This window comes from Gracilinanus agilis, chromosome 3 (genome assembly GCF_016433145.1).
Source record: "Gracilinanus agilis isolate LMUSP501 chromosome 3, AgileGrace, whole genome shotgun sequence".
NCBI lineage: Eukaryota > Metazoa > Chordata > Mammalia > Didelphimorphia > Didelphidae > Gracilinanus > Gracilinanus agilis.
In genome coordinates, this window is record NC_058132.1 from 453282629 (window position 1) to 453301271 (window position 18643).

General features: G+C 37.7%; 1 protein-coding gene across 5 annotated transcripts in view; it reads right to left on the reverse strand.

Moving 5' to 3' along the window:
- NHS (NHS actin remodeling regulator) overlaps positions 1-18643 on the reverse strand; it is a 449929-nt gene that overhangs the window by 202598 nt on the left and 228688 nt on the right. Inside the window, exon 3 of one of the 5 annotated variants that reach the window (XM_044670334.1) lies at positions 14298-14314. The exons of the other annotated variants lie outside the window; for them this stretch is intronic. Coding sequence (XP_044526269.1) covers positions 14298-14314 — 17 coding nt within the window. The remainder of the gene's footprint in view (positions 1-14297; positions 14315-18643) is intronic. 5 annotated transcript variants of the gene reach the window in all.

The window sequence follows — 18643 nt, forward strand, 5'->3', positions numbered from 1 at the left end:
GGGTCACACAGCTGGGAAGTGTCTGAGGCCGGATTTGAACCCAGGACCTCCCGTCTCTAGGCCTGGCTCTCAATCCACTGAGCTACCCAGCTGCCCCAGAAAATCAGTTTAAAGAGAGATCCCAGAACTTCATCACTGTTGGCACAGATGATAATTCTCTTCACATTTCAAAAATAATGTGGGCTGAAAAAGCCAAATCTTGAAAAAACAAAGTATAGTATGGATATGCCTTTCTTCTTCTCTGTTCCAGATGGAACTCCCTTACCCTGCAACATACACATTCTTTATTCTCGATAAATCAAGGCATTTCCTGGATATAAATTGTGTATATTAGAAACATCCAATTAGGAAACTGAGGTTACAGATAGTATCACGGATGACAGAAGCAATACCCTCAGATAATTTAAGGCTTCCTTAGTATTTCTCTTCCCCTCATAAAATAATTCTGGCTTTTGGTCTCAATATATATTTACTTATATCAGTGTCTTCATGATAAATATGTCTTTGCATTTATTTATCTCACTGTTTTCTTTTCATGACCTCTGGGCTGACTATACTATTATGTTTCCTATTGCCTGCCCAGAATTTTGCAAGCCTAGATCAATCCTCCTTCCATATCTCCATTCACTGAAATCTTGTTTTTCCTTCAAAGACTCAGCTCACTGACTTCTCCATAAAGCTTCCCTTATCCCTTATCTGTACTCTAACCAGCTGAAATGAATTCTCCTCAAATTTTTCATGGAAACAAGTTGTGGCTTATGATTGTGAAGGAATACTCTTGTGCCATAAGAAAAGAGAAACAAGATCATTGCAAAAAAACCTAGAAAGATTTATATGAACTGATGCAAAGAGAAGTGAGTAGAACCAGGAGAACGTTGTACACAGTAACAATCATAACATATGATAATCTACTGTGAATGACTTAACTATTATCAATAAGACAAGGGTCCAGAACAACCCCAAGGGACTCATGATGAAAAAGGACATTCCCTTCCACAGAAGGAGCAGAAAAAGTCTGAATGCAGATTGAAGTTACTATTCTTCACTTTATTTTCTCTATACATTTTTCTGTAGTGTAAAAAATATGCATCTTGTTTCTCAACATGACAAACAGGGAAATATGTATTATATAATATATGTACAACCTGTATCATATTACCTGCCTTATTGGGGAGAAATGAGGGATAGCAGGGAGAGAGAAAACCTGGATTACAAATGAATATAAACATTTTTGTCAAAATGTTATCTGGAAAAGATTAAGATTAAAACATTTTTTCATAGATTTTTTTCTAGATTTCCTGTTTGTAATGATCATATTCTGTTCTACATCATACTATTTGTGTATGTGCCTTAGTATATGATTTAGAAGATAATTGCCTTATTTTTGAACTGTTTCCCTAGAACCTAATGAAGTACCTTACATACAATTATCATTTAATACATATTTTTAGATTAAAAAAACCCAACACCTATATAATGTTTTGATATTTGCAAAACAGTTTTCACATGATCTCATTTGAACCTCACAACAACACTATAAGAAGATAGGTGCTTTTAATGTCATTCCCATTTTTTAGACGAGTGGGAGAAATTAAATGTCTTGCCTGGAATCATACCTAGTTAGTGCCTAAGATTAGATTTGAAATTTTTTTTCAGTCATTTGCAATTGTGTTAAATTATTTTGTGATTCCCTTTAGGAATTTCTTGGGAAAGATACTAGAATGATTTACCATCTCCTTCTCTAGCTCATTTTACTGATGAGGAAATTGAGGCAAACAAGGTTAAGTGACTCACCCAGGGTCACACAGCTAGAAAGTGTCTGAGGGCAGATTTGCACTTAAAAAGATGAATCTTCCTGATTCCAGGTCCTGTACTCTGGCTTGCTGTCCCAGATTTTAAGGTGGGCTTTCCTAAGTCCAACTCTTTCACTATCCACTATGCTACCTATTTGAATTTAGGTGAATTGAAAGCACTATTAGAAGAATTTGCTGTAATACCTAAAATTTCTCTGTGGTGACTCACATGATTGACTTTTTTTTTTTTTTAAAGCCCTTATCTTCTGTCTTAGAATGAATACTAAGTATTGTTTCCAAGGCAGAGGAGTGGTAGGCAATGGGGTTAAGTGACTTGCCCAGAGTCTCATAGCTAGGAAGTATCTGAGGTCAAATTTGAACCCAGGACTTCTCAGCTCTATATCTGACTCTTAATCTACTTGAGCCACCGAGCTACCCCCTATATTACTTCTTAATGGAATATAATATCCACAGGCAACTTTCCACTAAACTTCAATACTTTCTAAAAGCTGGCAAATATAAAAGCTAAATAAGAATAATATGTTAGAAACAAGACCTTGATCATAAACAACAGAATAATGCAGGCATCATCTTCATTCTTGGTTCAAAAAAGAAATGCTCCATGTATAGATACTTCCTACCTGTATGATCACGGGTAAGTCACTTAACACCCATCATCTAGCCCTTATCACTCTTCTGCCTTGGCACCAGTACTTAGTATGGATGTTGTGAGAGAAGGTAAGAGCCATTAAAAAAGAAAAGGAAGCGTCCCACATTATTTCACTACTCCTATTTCACTATTCCTATTATCTAGAACTAGTACTATTGTGGTATACAAAGGACAGAGAAAATAATTCCTCAAGGAATTTAAAATCTAATTATCTGTAAAGGAGGTGATCCCATTGGACAATGCGTTTAGGCCCCATGGGGGATTGGACAGGAGTTTTAGCCCATATGTGAACAAACCCATGTATCCTTCTCCTCACTTCACCCCTCACCTCCATTCTATCCAACAGACAGCTGGCTCCTGAGCTAGGAAGAATGGTCTACTTAAAAGACTTTAAAAGAAAGGATTTCTTTTCTTCCTGTCTGTCGAACCATGAAGAGATATTTCAAACTTGTCTTTTATACTTTTCCTTATAAGCTCTTATCCTATCACCTCCAGTAGTTATGACACCCGTTTGTTTATAGAATTAAACACACGCACTGGCTAAAAAAGGCTGAACCTGGATATTGGACCCCCAGTTGTCTCTTCTACTTGGTGTTTCTTTCCCTGATCATAAGTGAAGATACAGAAATACTAAGATGGATGGTGGTTCCAGGTACACTGTGGGAGATGCTTGCTATGGCCACTACAATGGTCCTCAGAGAAGATGACCACTGACAGGAGGTGGAGCTAGAAGAACTAGACCTTGAGGGAGTTTTGGACAGTGCAGAGCCAAGGTGAAGGCAAAATGGTTGTTTAGTAGTCCCACAAAATGTTTTAGATTTTTAGGTCTCAAGTTTCTGGAAGAATATCATAGGTGTTATGGGTCACTCCTTCATGTTTTAAGTTTTTTTCTCTGTTTACTTATGAACCTTTTGTGTTTTAAGCTTTTCCCTTGGGTAGAGGAAATAAAAAGCTATTCCATTACATGTAAAATCTATATGCAATTGCTTACCATGTCAGGATGGGGCGGGGGAGGGAGGAAAGGAGAGAGAGAATTTGGAAACTACCCCACTAAAAAAAAAAGAATGTTAAAAATTATTTTTAGATGTAACTGGGGAAGAATATTTCCTTTGATCCTTACAATAGCCCTGGGAGGTAGGTTCTATCACTATCCCTATTTTACAGATAAGAAAACTGAGGCATAAAAGGATTAGGTTACTTGCCTAGGAACACACAGTGCAACCTGGACTCTTAAGCTGCAGAGAGAAGGCGCCGATTTTCATAAGTGCATTCCATATATAGAGTATAAGCTATTATTTAGAGGTACAAAGATTATTTGATTTCTCTTTGTAGGTGGTAGGCACCTTATTAGGTGTTAGGAATACAAAGAGAAATCAAACAATCTCTGAACCTGTAAGGGTTTAAAAGAGTGACCTAAGTAAATTTATCTTTAAAAATGTCAGGAAGAGAACGGAATAATTAACAAGTCATTTCCAAAGCAGGTTTTGGAGACCTTCAACTTAGACCTGAAATATATTGCCTGAAGACTCTTTTCAAGGACTCTACCAAAGAGCCTTGTCTTCTTTGCTGGGATTCAGCATTGGGGAGAGGGAGGCAGCAAATCAGAAGAGCCAAGAAAGCAAGGGACGCTTGCTGTTATTTCCCTGTTCATATATGACAAAGTCCAGAAGTTGATTGAGAGCACCTATTAGTCTGTGGCAGTGGCTATTAGAAAATAACATTTCAAAGACTATATTGTCAGGGGGCAGCTAGATGCCTCAGTGGATTGAAAGCCAGGCCTGGAGATGGGAGGTCCTGGGTTCGAATATGACCTCAGATACTTCCTAGCCATGTGACCCTGGGCAAGTTACCCCATTGTCTAGCCTTCATTGCTCTTCTGTCTTAGGAACTAAGACAGAAGGTAAGAGTTTTTTTTTTAAAGACTTCACAATATTTTTGTCACAATATTTTTGATGAGCAATAATGTCTTCTGTGATATAAACTGGCACCACCCCAATGAGCATTTTCAAAGTCATTTATAGATCAGTATTTCAGTAGTAGTCAGAAAGCCTGGATTCTAGTATCACTTTATCTGAAATAGTCATGTGAACATATCCTTTCACCTCAATGTCGAATGGGCATAACAACAACAACAACAACAATAATATCTGCCTTAACAACTTCAGAAGGTTTTTGTGAGGAGCAAATGGGTGGAACGAGGTGGATACACTAGCCAGGGATAAAGCTTTTGATGCTTTAAAACACCATACAAATATCAGCTATTTTTATTATAACTATGACTTTTTCAGTGCCCGTGTAGTTCAATAGTGTTCATTATCTTGGTATATGAAGGCCAGTGGATAGTTATGATTATCTTTGCATTTTAATATTTTCTGAACAAATCTTGATGTAGACAGAGATAGAAGATAAAAAGCATTGATAGATGGACAGAGTTGGATAGATAGATAAGACAGAGAGATAGATTGATGGATAGATGATAGATAGAAAGATGGATGGATACATATATACATACATACATACATAAATACATACATAGATGATAGATAGATATTTAGGTGTTTAAAGTACCAGGAGTTATACTAAGTACTGGAGATACAAATGAAAGCAAGGAAGACACACCTTATCCTTTCCTTTTGTTCTCATAGGGAAAGATAACACATAGAAATGTGCAGGAAACAGGGAAAACATGCAATGGAATTACAAAGATTCCGGTCTGGGGAAAGGCTGAGGATTATAGCCTAGAATAAATAAAATGTTTAAGAAGTTAATTTTTTTCTCTCCCCTCCCCTATTTGATTACAAGAACATTGAGGACAGTGATTATTTTTGTTTGTTTTTATTGCCTTTTTAGAATCAATACTAAGTATGGGTTCTGAGGCAGACTGTAAAGGCTGGGCAATTGGGGTTAAGTGACTTGCTCAGTGTATTGGGGTGAGTATTGATGGTAGGGGAGTGAGTATCTAGACTCCCCCCCCCCCCCCCCCCCCGTGTTAGCTTTTAATGGGCCAGATCAGCTATTCACTCACCCTCACCCAAGGGAAGACCTATGTGGGAATAAACTCAGTGAGCTTCCCAAACTGGCAAAGCTATAATGGGGATGTTGAAGGAAGATGTTGGGGTTCAGTTGTGGCCTTAATGGATGGGATCCCACCCCCATAGCCAGCCTTGTTGAGACAAGTCTCCCCCAACTCCTAAGTACAAGTAGCTTTACCCCTCAAGATGGAGTCAGGTAATGGTCTTCCTTTCAGCCACAAGATCAGTCACCTCCCCCCTCAATGTAACTGTTCCAGACTCTAAGTATCAAACTATCAGGGGTTTATTAAATAGTAAATTAAATTCAGGGTACAGGGGAAAAAGATATAGGGGAATCAAGGAAGGAGGGAAAGGATGAACTTCACTATCAGCTATGTCTTCCCCCCAAGAGAGCAGCTCTGGACTTCTTCTGAGGCTTGGTCACAGTAGCTAACTCTCTTCCCTCTACAGTCTCCTATCAAATATTTCTAAACTAATATAAAAGGGAAGTAGCAGGATCAATGGATTCAGGCAGGATCAGGGAAAGGATTCCCCCTAATTCAAAGCTGCTCCCCCCCCCCCCCCCGAGAAGTTTAGCCTCTCCAGCCAAATTGAAGAATGGCTGTTCAATGTCTTCTTTGTTGGTATTTGTGATCTCCCAATAGTCACACATAAAAGTACAGAGGAACCCAATTCACTCAGAATTCACCCCACAACCCAAACCTCTCAATCAAAGAACCAACCCCCAAGCTCCTCATCCTGTCAGGAGAGAAGTGAAAGTTGAGAAGCCTCTTCCAAACTCCTCTTGCTGTTGGTCCCTCCCAAACAGAATTCTCTCAGATTTCCATGGGGTCAGCTTCCAGTCCCCTTCCAAAATGAGTGCTTAGTTATCCTTGATTTACCCCAAATTCACACTGTTACACCAGGGTCACATAGCTGGAAAGTTTCTGAGACCATATTTGAACCCAGGCCTGGCTCTATCTACTGAGCCATCTAGCTGCCCCTAGTGATTATGTTTTCTAATTTTTAATTCTTACTCCTCATTTTAAGTGTACCTTAAATGCCACTGCATTTTTTTTTCTGAATTCCCCTTTTCCTATGAGGTAATAACATTCAAAGGACTTTACTTAGGTTTCTTCCTGTTTTGCTTTTTTTCTAAAATATTTATCAGGCAGATAGGTGGTGCAGTGGATGGAGCACTGGGCTTGGAATCAGGAAGATTCACCTTCAGGAATTCAGATCTGGTCTTAGACACTTAATTAGTTGTATGATCGTGGGCAAGTCATTTAATTCTATTTACCTCAGCTCCTCATCTGTAAAATGAGCTGAAGAGGGAATGGCAAATCACTCTAGTATCTCTGCCAAGTAAAGCACAAGACATGACTGAAATGCCTCAAAAACAATATAATTATCATGTCATAATGCCTTTCACAAGGGCTGAGAACATGTCTAATGTCAGCCTTTCATCATCCCAAATATTTTGTACACTTTTCTACATACAACTAGTTTCTGAATTAAATTTTATTAAATCCTATTATTATCCAACTCAAAGGAGTTTATACTTTTTAGGGGAAGCTGGGTAGCCCAGGATAGACCACTGGACCTGAAGTTAGGAAGACCTAAATACAAATCATATCCTAGCCTAGACCCTCACTGGCAAACCTTAAGTTTGAGTGCCTAGAGGGCAAATTCAAGCTTTCTGTGAACCCCTGGATTACAAGAGAGAGTTGAAGGAAGACATGCATGCTTTGGGTGGCTGGACAGAGGGGCAGAGCAGGGCATGCAAATAATATCCACTGGCGTGGGAATGAGGGGGAATGGAGCAGCTCCCCAGTGCTGGTTCTGTACCAATGCTGCCTAGACTTTTATTAGCTGTGTGGCCCTGGGCAAGTCATTTAACCCTGTTTGTCTCTGTTTCCTCATCTGTAAAATGAGTTGGTAAAGAAAATGGCAAACAACTTCAAAGCCTTGGTCAAGAATTGGACATGACTGAAATGTCTAAACAACAACAAACACCTCTCACAGTCCAGAAATTCCTAAGTTCTATTGTTCAGTTATCAAAATCTCTCCCTCTTCTATCCCTTCCTTTTCACTCCAACTATCCCAGGTGCAGTTCAGGTACTCATTAATCCTTCCTCTTAACTATAGCAATAACTTTTGAACTCACATTCCTGCTTTCCTCTTAACTAGAGTGTAAACTCTACTTGGCCCTCTAGAAAGGGTCAAGAATGGGTTATCTTTCCTCTTCCTATCTCTTCCAGAAAGACCAGCTAGATGATAGAGTATAGTAGAATACTGCACCTGGAGTCAGGAAGACTTATCTTCCTGAGTTCAAATCTGGCCTCATTCACTTACTAGCTGTAGGATCCTGAGCAAGTCATTTAACCTTGCATGCCTCCGTTTCCTCATCTGTAAAAAGAACTGGAGAAGGAAATGGCAAACCATTCCAGTATTTTTGCTAAGAAAACCCCAAATGAAGTCATAAAGAGTCAGACATGACTGAAAATGGTAGTAAATAACCACGATCTCTATCAGAACCTAACACAAAGATACTTAATAAATGTGATTTGAAATGGGTCAGGTCTCATGAGTACATATTGAATTAGAGCAATCCCCCAGACTTGAATCTCACTTTTATTTTATCTTAAATGCAACATGTCTAGGTGACATGTTGAATGGAATGTTAGACTTGAAGTCACAAAGACATCAATTCAAATTCTTGCTCAGTCTTAGCTAACTGACCTTGGGCAAGTCACTAAACCTCTTTCAGATTAAATTTCCTTATTTGTAAAATAAGTATGATAATAGCATCTACATCCCAGGGTTGAAGTAATGAGAACATATGTAAAAGACTCTTGTAAAACTTAAGACACTATGTAAATCCTGGCTATCACTACTTTATATTAGAGTAAACCTTTTGCTAGCAATAAAATAGCAATAGAAATGAAGCAATTTTGTATTTCTTGTTCCACTGGTTACAGTATCAACATGCACACAAACACACACACTCATCTCATCTAATATTATAATATGACTCTCTTTCCTTCTGATTTAAAAGCAGAAGCCCAATATAATCTTTCCAAAAATGAGTGCCCCCATCATAATCTCATAAAATATCTTGGGATATGTCTTGGTAATGACCACTGTATCAGGTCACTAAGTGCTCAGAAATGAAAAGCTTGTCTGCTCCGGGAAAGAAAAGATCTCAGTTTTTCCTCTCTCATTCTCAAATGTCCAACAGGGAAATTTGTCCCAAGCTGGTGTCTAGGTTAGGGTAAATCAAATCCAAATACCTAAAGGTGAAGTATATTGGTTAAATCATTTCTCTTCATGATCTGGTCTTCCCCAGCTAGGTGGCTCAGTGGATAGAGAGCCAGGCCTGGTACTTTTTCATTCCAAGGGCAAGGCCTTCACATCTGGTCTCAGATACTTTTTAACTGAGTGGCCCTAGGAAAGTCACTTAGCCCCAGTTGCTTAGCACTTACCACTATTCTGCCTTGGAACTAATATTGATTTTAAGATAAAAGGTAAGAGCTAAAAAAAGAAAAGAGAGAGAGAGAGAGAGAGAGAGAGAGAGAGAGAGAGAGAGAGAGAGAGAGAGATCGATCTGGCCTTACCTACAAAGATTTTGGGTATGGGAAAGATGGAAAGCCAATATTGTAAACCATTTCTAATTCAGAATAATTGGAGAGAAGTCTAGTCTAAACATGAATTAGAAAATATTTTTTAAAGAATAGTAAGCTTATGACTTTCAAGCATGAGCACAAACTAGAACTAGGCCAAGCATGTGTTGTCCAGTGGAAATGATTCATGAAAAGGCTTTAATAAAAAGAGAATAATTTGATACTAAAACAGTTGAGATAATGGGCATGGGGGTAGGAGGAGGTGGAAAGGAAGCTTGAATAACAGGCTATTTTCTTCAGTGGTTTAAATATTCTCCTGAGAATCTTGTTTACATTATAAGTTTTGTTCTGCCAGCCTTTTTTTTTTTTCAACATTGGCAAACTTTAGACCAGCTCTTGTTGAATTATTTCACATCAACAGTGTCCATACTAATAAGGCGTGTTCATGTCAATGGATTTGAGGATCTTGCAGATAAATAAAATTCATAAAAATTTTCTAATCCCCATAATAGTTTTTAGTTACAGCCTCATCTTTTTACTTGGGCTTTTAGCAGTTGATTTAAATTTCACCTTTTCTGTTGCCTGGAGAGCTCTGATGGAGGCAACAATGGATGGTATAATGTCCCACAGGAAGACAGAAAGAGGGAAGGAAAGGAGAAACAAGGCCCCCAGATAATTTACCTACTAGAAAGTGAGTCTTTGTAAGATAAGGTGAATGGCTTGACTTCTCTCCATTAAGACAGAAAGCAACTTTTAGTCTCAGCATGCCAGACCATACATAGCCTATCTCTCTGCCTCTGTATAAACCCAGGATTTAGCAGGCAACGTTTTTATCAGTATCAAATTTCCTGAGAAATGAAAAAAGAGAGGAATGAGAAATAGGGGCCACTTTGGGGTGGGATAGGACAATCTCCCCACACATCTGCAGAAGCAGGTCTGTAATCTGGATTTTCTAAATGCCTCCAATACATTTTTATATGAATGAATGAAACAGCTTCAAAAGTTCACTAAGACTCATTTTACAACTCACCAAACAGAAGATAATCCTTACTTGAGAAGGGAGACCATGCACGATTGCCCAGTTAAACCAAACAAAGGAAATTAGACTATAAAACCCTACATTAACTCTGACATCACCCAAGCTTTGGCCCAGAGGTTCATGATCTGAGAGGGCTTTCCTGCAAAGAGATAAAGTTTGACCTCCCTTTCCTTAGGAGTTTTGTACTGTTGGGAATTCTCTCTGCCCTTGATCTCAATACCCAAGTAGTTTATAAGATTTTACTTGGTCTGTACTTTCCCGGGGGACAAAATATTTCATAGTCTAGAAGTCTATGAATAGACATTGTTAGACCACAGAAAAGATTTTTACTAAAAATGAACTATTCAGCTTCAAGCATGTACAAATCATCATGATGGTTTGGTCAGGGATGGGAGAGAGAGGGAAGATAGAATGATAAGAGTCTTTTGGAGGCTTGATCATGTCTTATGTTAGTTTCTGTGTCCCATATAAAGTCTGAACCAGTGCTTGGTATCATATCACATACTTAATAAAGCTGTCTTAAATGAATGATGAATTCTGGGGATGTCTTATAAGGATGACGATACTGTAGTTTAAGAATCACTAAGGATTCGAGCTAGGGATGGAGCGAAAGTAAAACCTCTAAAAGGTGTAAAATGCTCAGATTTTTTCTTGGGTAGTCAGAACAGGGAGCTAGATGGAATAGTGAATAGAGCTTTGAACCAGGAAGACTTGAGTCCAAATTCAGTCTCAGACATTTATTAGCTGTTTGACCCTGGGCAAGTTACTTAACTGTGTTTGCTTCAGTTTCCTCATCTGTAAAATAAGTTGGAAAAGAAAATGGCAAACAATTCTAGTATCTTTGCCAAGAAAACCTCAAATGGTGTCATAAAGTCAGACAACAGTCAAAACTGGATCAATCTAATTTTCATTGTGATGGGAACATGGGTCTGCTGGCTCTGCAGAGACTAGTGTGCTTCTCTGCCATTCATTTTCCAGTATTTTTTGAAACAGTTTCCAGTTGATTACCATGAACTATCTCAGTTATCCACAAAATAAGATGGAAGTGAAAAGACATATGGAAAGGGAGTTTGAAAGCCTCTCTAAACCCTTTAAAACCTGGTAGGATACATTGATATGGGCAATGGGGGAGAAAAGAGTTAAATATCATGGGACAACCTGGGAGTGATTTCAGAGCTAGAGAGAGAGAGAGAAAAAAAAAAAAGCAGTTCATTGGAGTGATATCAGTAGGAAGTATTCTCACAGTACCTGATGAGACACTTTGTGAGGTGGAACTGTTGGATCCTGATGTAAAAGAACAGAAGGTATAAATATCCTGGAGCTATTCTGTCCCTGGAGGCACAGGAGAGCTATAATACTGTCAACTGTGATTCCAGTGTAATCTTACCATGGTCCAGCTATTTCAAAGCTGGCACTGTTTCCTAAGGAGCAGAACCAAACAGTGGGGAGCCATGATAGAAAATTGGAACCTGTAGTGAGAGACTGGAGGCTCTGTTTGGAAAGGGAAGACAACAGCAATGCAAGAGTGAATAAATATCTTCCAGGAGCAGAGCTGTGATAATGAATAACAGGAGGTGGGGCTATAGAAATGTGCAATGAAAGGAATAAACTGAACTAATCCTAGGCTATAGCATCACTAAAAGTAGTGGTATTGTGAGTCAAGGGGACTGTACAGGCCTTTTCTCAGGTAGAGGAAAAAGCATGTCCATTGGGTAAGGAATATCTTAGTTCCCTAAGGGCTCAGATGCTTGTTTGTTATGTGTCTTTTACTATGTATGTATGTATGTATGTATGTATGTATGTATGTATGTATATGAAAAAAACCTGTTCTATGGCTTATGCATTGTGAGCCTTAGTGCCTATAAGAGGAAGCTGGTGGCTTACCTTAGGAGAATTTTAGATATTGAAGTTCTTAAGGCTATACCTTGCTCCTGGGAAATGAACCAGAAATGAAAGAAATCACCAGGATGAACTTGGGCCCTTAATGTTGGAAGGGAGCTCCTGATACAAGAGTTATGACTCTGTGGAGGACCACTAGTTAATTTAGCTAACTAATGAATGTGGGCTAAGAACATGATTTTAATTTAATTCTCTTTCTAGCAGAAAAGCTTTTCTCCATCTAGGAAACAGCAAATAAGTCATTACATGCAGATAACTGTCACTGTGTGAAAATTAAGATAGAAAGATCAAGAAATAGAGAGAGGAATTATGAGACCTACTCAAGTGACAATATCAGAAAGATACCAGTTGGCTCAAAGAACTTCTTACTCTTCTCCACTAACAGAGGAATTACTCCCTCTTCCCTCAAAAAAAGCCAAGGACCTTCTCTCTCTTTTCTTTGATAGTTCCCCATAAAAACAGTTTTAATCTCTTGGAAGAAGTTGCAGAGAGGCAGCATGTGGTGATACAAAGAACTCTGGCACTAAAATCAGAATGCCTAGTTTTGAGAATGGTGTCTGATGTCCCTTCCAGATTTATAATCCTCCTGCCTCCTACTATTTGAGCCATGTTTCTTTCCTATCAATGCAGCTAGGTTGCCCAGTTGATAGAATGCTGGTTCTAAAGTCAGGAAGACTCATCTTCTTGAGTTCAAATCTGGACTCTGAGACTTATTAGTTGTGTGATCCTGGGCTAATCACTTAATCCTGTTTGCCTCAGTTTTCCTCATCTGTAAAATGAGTTGGAGAAGGAAATGATAAGCAACTCCAATATCTTAAACAAGAAAACTGCAAATGGGGTCATGAAGAATTGAACTTGATTAAAACAAATGAACAAGAACAACAAACAGAACTATGTTCCAAATGACAGTACTACTGAAGAAATACCCAAATGAAAAAGATACTCTTGGAGTTTTAAATCATCCTTTTCCTTCCCTTCTTCCCTTCCTTCATCCTTTCTTCCTTCATTCCTTCTTTCCTTTTTGAGGATACTAGCTAGAATTGAATTGAAGAACAGATCGATGAATATGAGTTAGTAAATACTTTGATTCTATGAAAACTGTTTGCTTCAAAATGTGTCCTTCAACTATAATACAATTCAGCAGATGAATCTCTTTACCAGTAGTAAACCAAACATATTAGTCCAATTTCCTGAAGGTAATTTCTTTCTTCTCCCTCATCCAGCTTGCAAAAAAATATTATACTGTTGGGTTTACAATGATAGGAATGGTGAAGAAGAGAATAAGAAAGTACTTCAAAAAAAAGAAAGAAATCTGGATGGCAAAATGGATAAATAACTTCCTCTTATTCCTACAGAGACAGATATTGTGATTTTGAAAATGAAGTTGTGGTATAGTGAATATAGAACAGGTTTTTAGTGCTGGAAGACCTAAATTCAAGTCTTACCTCTGGCATTTCTTCATGGTGTGACTCAGATCACTCCATATTCTCCACTACAATAATTTTCAGAAAAGGAGCTAACTTGTACTGAGAGAAGGAGTTCCCCCATATTGTATTATTAATAAAATCATAAGTCTAGTCCTTATCCCTCCTCTTTAAAAAAATGGAAAGCTAGGTGTAGTGATGGGAACTACTGAGTTTGAATTTGACCCCAGACATTTCCTAGCTGTGTGATCCTGGGCAAATCACTTAACGCCAATTCCCTAGCAATTACTACTCTTCAGCCTTGGAATCAATACTTGGCATAGGTTCTAAGACAGAAGGTAAGGATTAAAAAATATGGGAAAATGAAATTAGGTTTACCAAATGTGGACCTGCTAATAATTTTAAATGATGTAGTTGTTTTAAAATTGTTTAAAATCCCCAAAACCAAATGTAGAAAGTTCAGTTTCCTCATTCATTCAGAGCTCTCAGAATAGAAACACTAGTGTTTCTATAAATACCATGCAGAGTGGAATTGTTCCAGAACAGCATACAACTCAGTTTAATATATTTTTGAGAAGCTGATGGGAAACTGTGTCATACTAATTGAGATCTGTTTTGGTTAATTTTACTTGCTTTCAAAGGGCAAGACTGCCTAGCCAGGAGCATCTTGACCAAGGGAGTTTGGATTTGATTATGTTAACATGTCTGAATCTGATTGCTTTCCAATATATTTTTGGCATAGTTCTTTGTCACAATACATCTTTGGCATTTATGATATTTTTTAAAATGTGTCATGTGTGTGAAATATAAATGCATGAGATAGTATATGCCTAATTACTATGATATATAAACAATCTCTGGGAATGCAGAGATGGTTATAGATTGCACGTGCACACATGCATGCGTTTATGTGTGTGTATGTGTGTTCAAAGTATATTCTTTAAAAAAAAAAAAACCTTTTACCTTCTCTCTTAGTAACAACTTTAAGACAGAAGGGCAAGCGCTAAGCAAACAGGTTGAAGTGAATTGCCCAGGGTCACACAGTTAGGAAGTATCTGAGATCAGATTTGAACCCATGTCCTTATGACTCCAGGCCTGGCTTTCTATCCACTGTGCCACCTAGATTAGATGCCCCCATTCTAAGTATATTCTAACAAATTAGAATAGACTATAGAATATTTAGAGAAGGATTGGAATTTTAGTTTCCAAACCCTCTCATTTCTCTTGTGCATATTTTTTAATATCTGGAGGATAGACAGTGCAAAGCAGTGGATTAGGAGTCAACTTTGGATTCAGAAAGACTTGCCTTCAAATCCTTTTTCGGATACATTCTGACTAGATAGCCTTGGTCAATTAAGTTCTCAATGGCTCCAGCAATTCTCTAAGGCTACACATTTCAAAGGATTTGCCAATCAGCATAGGTAGAGGGATTTTCTACCCTAGGAATTCTCCACACCAATGGAAGGCAATTTCTACTGAAAAGACTAATCAAACAAGGAAACAAAAAAAAACTTGATGAATTTTTAAAAGTTCTATTAAAAAATAGAATTCTTGAATGAAGATTAAAAAACAAACCCAACTCAATATTTTAAGATACCAAGAGTAAGGTCATATATTGATACCTCATAGATGGTAATCCATTAAGTCACATTCACTTTTATCTTGTCTTTACTTAATGACTGATTTGTTCAACCATTTGATTGAACTTTTTTGTGTACTAGCTGAATGTTAAAGAATATTTGAAGAGTGGTGTTCTTAAAATTTTGTTGTCCTTTTTTCTCTTGGAGCATGAGCAGCTCAAATTTAATTTCATAAAGTATATACCATATAAGGTACTAGACTTGTTAATATCAGTTACTTTTTCTCTCATTTCTGGATCATTGCTACTATTATGCCTCTATCTCTCTCTCTTTCTCCAATCAGCCTCTGAATTTCCAGAGGTTGTTTATACCAGACAAGAAAGGCAATTGGCATAGAACCAGACACTCTGCTATGAGCTACTGTAGTACATCAATTCTGTGGGAAAAAATAGGTCCAGTGCTATCAAGCTAAGGCTAAGAATTCATATTCTTTAAAATATTTTTGTCTGTAAAGGAAAAAATAGCAAAGATCCAGTATAATCATATTCTATAATAAATAGATACAGTTAGGAGAGAAGACAAACCCTCTTCCCACAATAAAGGAGCCTTGCAAATAGTTTCCCAAAAATATTAATCTCATAAACATTTCACTTAGTCCACAAACTTGCCCATATTTATTCTTCCTTTTTTGACCATCCATATTTCTTTCTATTGCTTCTCATACTTATTGGATAAGAGAAAATAAGTTATTTGTTGGCAGATACAGGCATGGTTTACATCAAATGCAGTTCTCTAAACAAGACAATAATAATAACTAGCAGATATTAAGAACAATTTTCATTGTTCATCTTTTTCAAGATACTAAACTTGGATTATCCATCAACCAAAGATTTGTACTTCCAAGGCTAACTTTGAGAGTTAGTACCTGCTTTATTGCATTTTTTTGCTAACACCTAGGCATCTATGTGGTATAGTGGATAGTGTTTTAGATTTAGAGTCAAGAAGACTTCAGTTCAAATCCAGCGTCAGATAAGCACTAACTGTATGATATTAGGCAAGTCACTTAACCTGTATGCCTCAATTTTCTCATTTGTAAAATGGAAGTATAGCACCTTCATCTCAAGGTTGTTGTGAAGACTAAATGAGATAATATATATATAAATATGTTTTACCAACCTTGAAGTTTGATATAAATGTTAGTTATTGTCATCATTATTAATAATAGTTGAGTGAACTAATGACTGACAATTATCATATAATATACTCAGAGATAATTTTCATACAATATGATGAGTTGAAGCTCTGTTGAAAACTGAACCTGTTCCATTCCAGGAAAAAGTCTTCCTAACAATTCAGATCACAGATTCAGAGTTGGAAAGTTATCTAGTCCAAATCTCTCATTTTAGAGCTTCCTGAAAGTAGAAGTGGACTAACTTAGGAGGAAGAAAGTAGCCTATCACTGGAAATCTTCAATTGAAGGTTGAATAACTACCAATTGGATTTAATAAGACCATAGGCACAGAGCTGAATGGCACATTGGATAATCTACTGTATTTTCCTCATTTTATAGGTGAAGATGGAATTCCTCTCTAAGTACAGAGATCTTCACCAACACCAGAGTTCTCTGAGTCATTATGATTTTTGATAATTCATTGATTTTACCTGCACACAAGTCCATTGAAATCTAAACTATCTCCTTCTCTGCTGCAGGGAAAGTTTGAGAGAAGATAAATCATGAGGGTGTTGGAAAGTGTGTTATTGGAAATCTGGGGGTCCTTGAACTAATTTTGATTTCCCTGGTCTAAGCTTCCTCTGGACATTTAGATCTCTTACAAACTACATTTCCCATGATTCAACTGGCTTCCTGTTTTACATGGTGATGAAACCAATGTAAACAGAAGCTTAAATAGGGAGATTGGCATTGGTACTGCCTCTTTCCTGATGAAGCAGCCAGGTGGGAAAGGTATGGCACAGCATTTGAATGAGCTCTTATCAGGCACTGTGGCTTTAATTATCAATATGGCTTTCAATAAAACCCAAATATATATATATATACATTTTATTAATTTTATTTCTTATAAAAATGAGCAGGATAGTCCCAGCATGTTGTGGGTTAGAGGAACTAGCTGAATACAGAGTGCTAAATCAGGAGAAGTCATCACAATATAGCTTAATTATTTTATTGAAGGGAAAGTACCAAGAACTAGATTTACCTCTTGTCAAAAGTCAGTCCATTCACATATTCTAAAGCCAAATGGAAATAATTTCTAGTCTATTGACTATTTTGTCTTATCTGTGTCTCTCCTCTGTTGGTGCAAACTATGAATCTATGATTTGAAAAAGAAAGGTCTTACATATTCTTAGCTCTATCATTGAATAAAAAATAGAGAAAAACAATGGGACACAATGGCCAGGGATAATGGCTGTGAGATTTGAAGACATGGAGCCAACATCTCCCAGTGATGCATATTGGTCATGTGACCTTGGGCAAGACTTTGAACCTCTCAATAGCCCAGGGGCTTCTCTAAGACTAAATTGCAGAGCAGCTGCTGATCTGCCTCAGCAGGGAGTTTCTTCAATGGCAGTTCCCCATACAAGTGAAATCCCAGATCCTGTCCAAAAGAAAACTGAATAAGTTATTTTATTTCCCAAATGTTTCCTCTATTTCTGTCTGGCAACTAAATGTGGTGATCATTTATATTGAACAAACTATTTCAAGTTATTCCTTCATGAGTTCAGATTGTGGCTAATATCAAATTATAGATAGTCCTGCCAAGTCAATAAGCTGGCATCTAAGTGGCACAATGGATAGGCTACCAGGTCTAGAGTCAAGAAGACTCATCATCTTGAGGTCAAATCTGGCCTCAAACAGTTACTAGCTGTGTGATCCTGAACAAGTCACTTTACCCTGTTTGCCTTTGTTTTCTCTTCTGTAAAAAGAGCTGGAGAAGATGGCAAACCACTTCAGTATATTTGCCAAGAAAGTCCCAAATGGAGTCATGAAACATCAAACATAACTGAAATGACTGAACGACAGCAAAATTCAATATGAATACAGTTGAACCCTGGCTCTCACACATACTAGCTGTGTGACCATAAAAAACCACCTTAACTCCTCTAAGCCTCAGTTTCTTCAACTAGAAAATGGGATAAAACACTTAATGTTTCACAGCATTGTTGTAAGGAAAGTACTTTAAGGAATCATCACTAGATGTTCTTGAAGCTAGGCCAAATTCAGATCCCTGGGATTGGGGGAGGGAGGAGGCAGAGGGCAGTGTTTGCATCAAGAACATTCTGGTCACAAAAACAGTTGCACTAAGAGTTGGAGGTCAAGGGAGATGGACATTCCTGCCCAGAAAGTCTGATTTCCCTTTGGGATTTGGGGAGAAAGGTGGACAGGCCTTGGGAGAAGAGCTCCATGGTATCCCTTTCTCCTAGACATGAAGCATTGTTTCCCCTCTATCTTCTCCCCTCCCCCAGATGTTGGCAATCTGAAGCAAAGTTGTATTGGTTATGGCTCTGGTGTTTATAAATGTTAAAATACTTTGTAAATTTGAGTTAATTTCTCCCAGATCTTTAACTCTGCAGAAGTCTCTTCTCTATA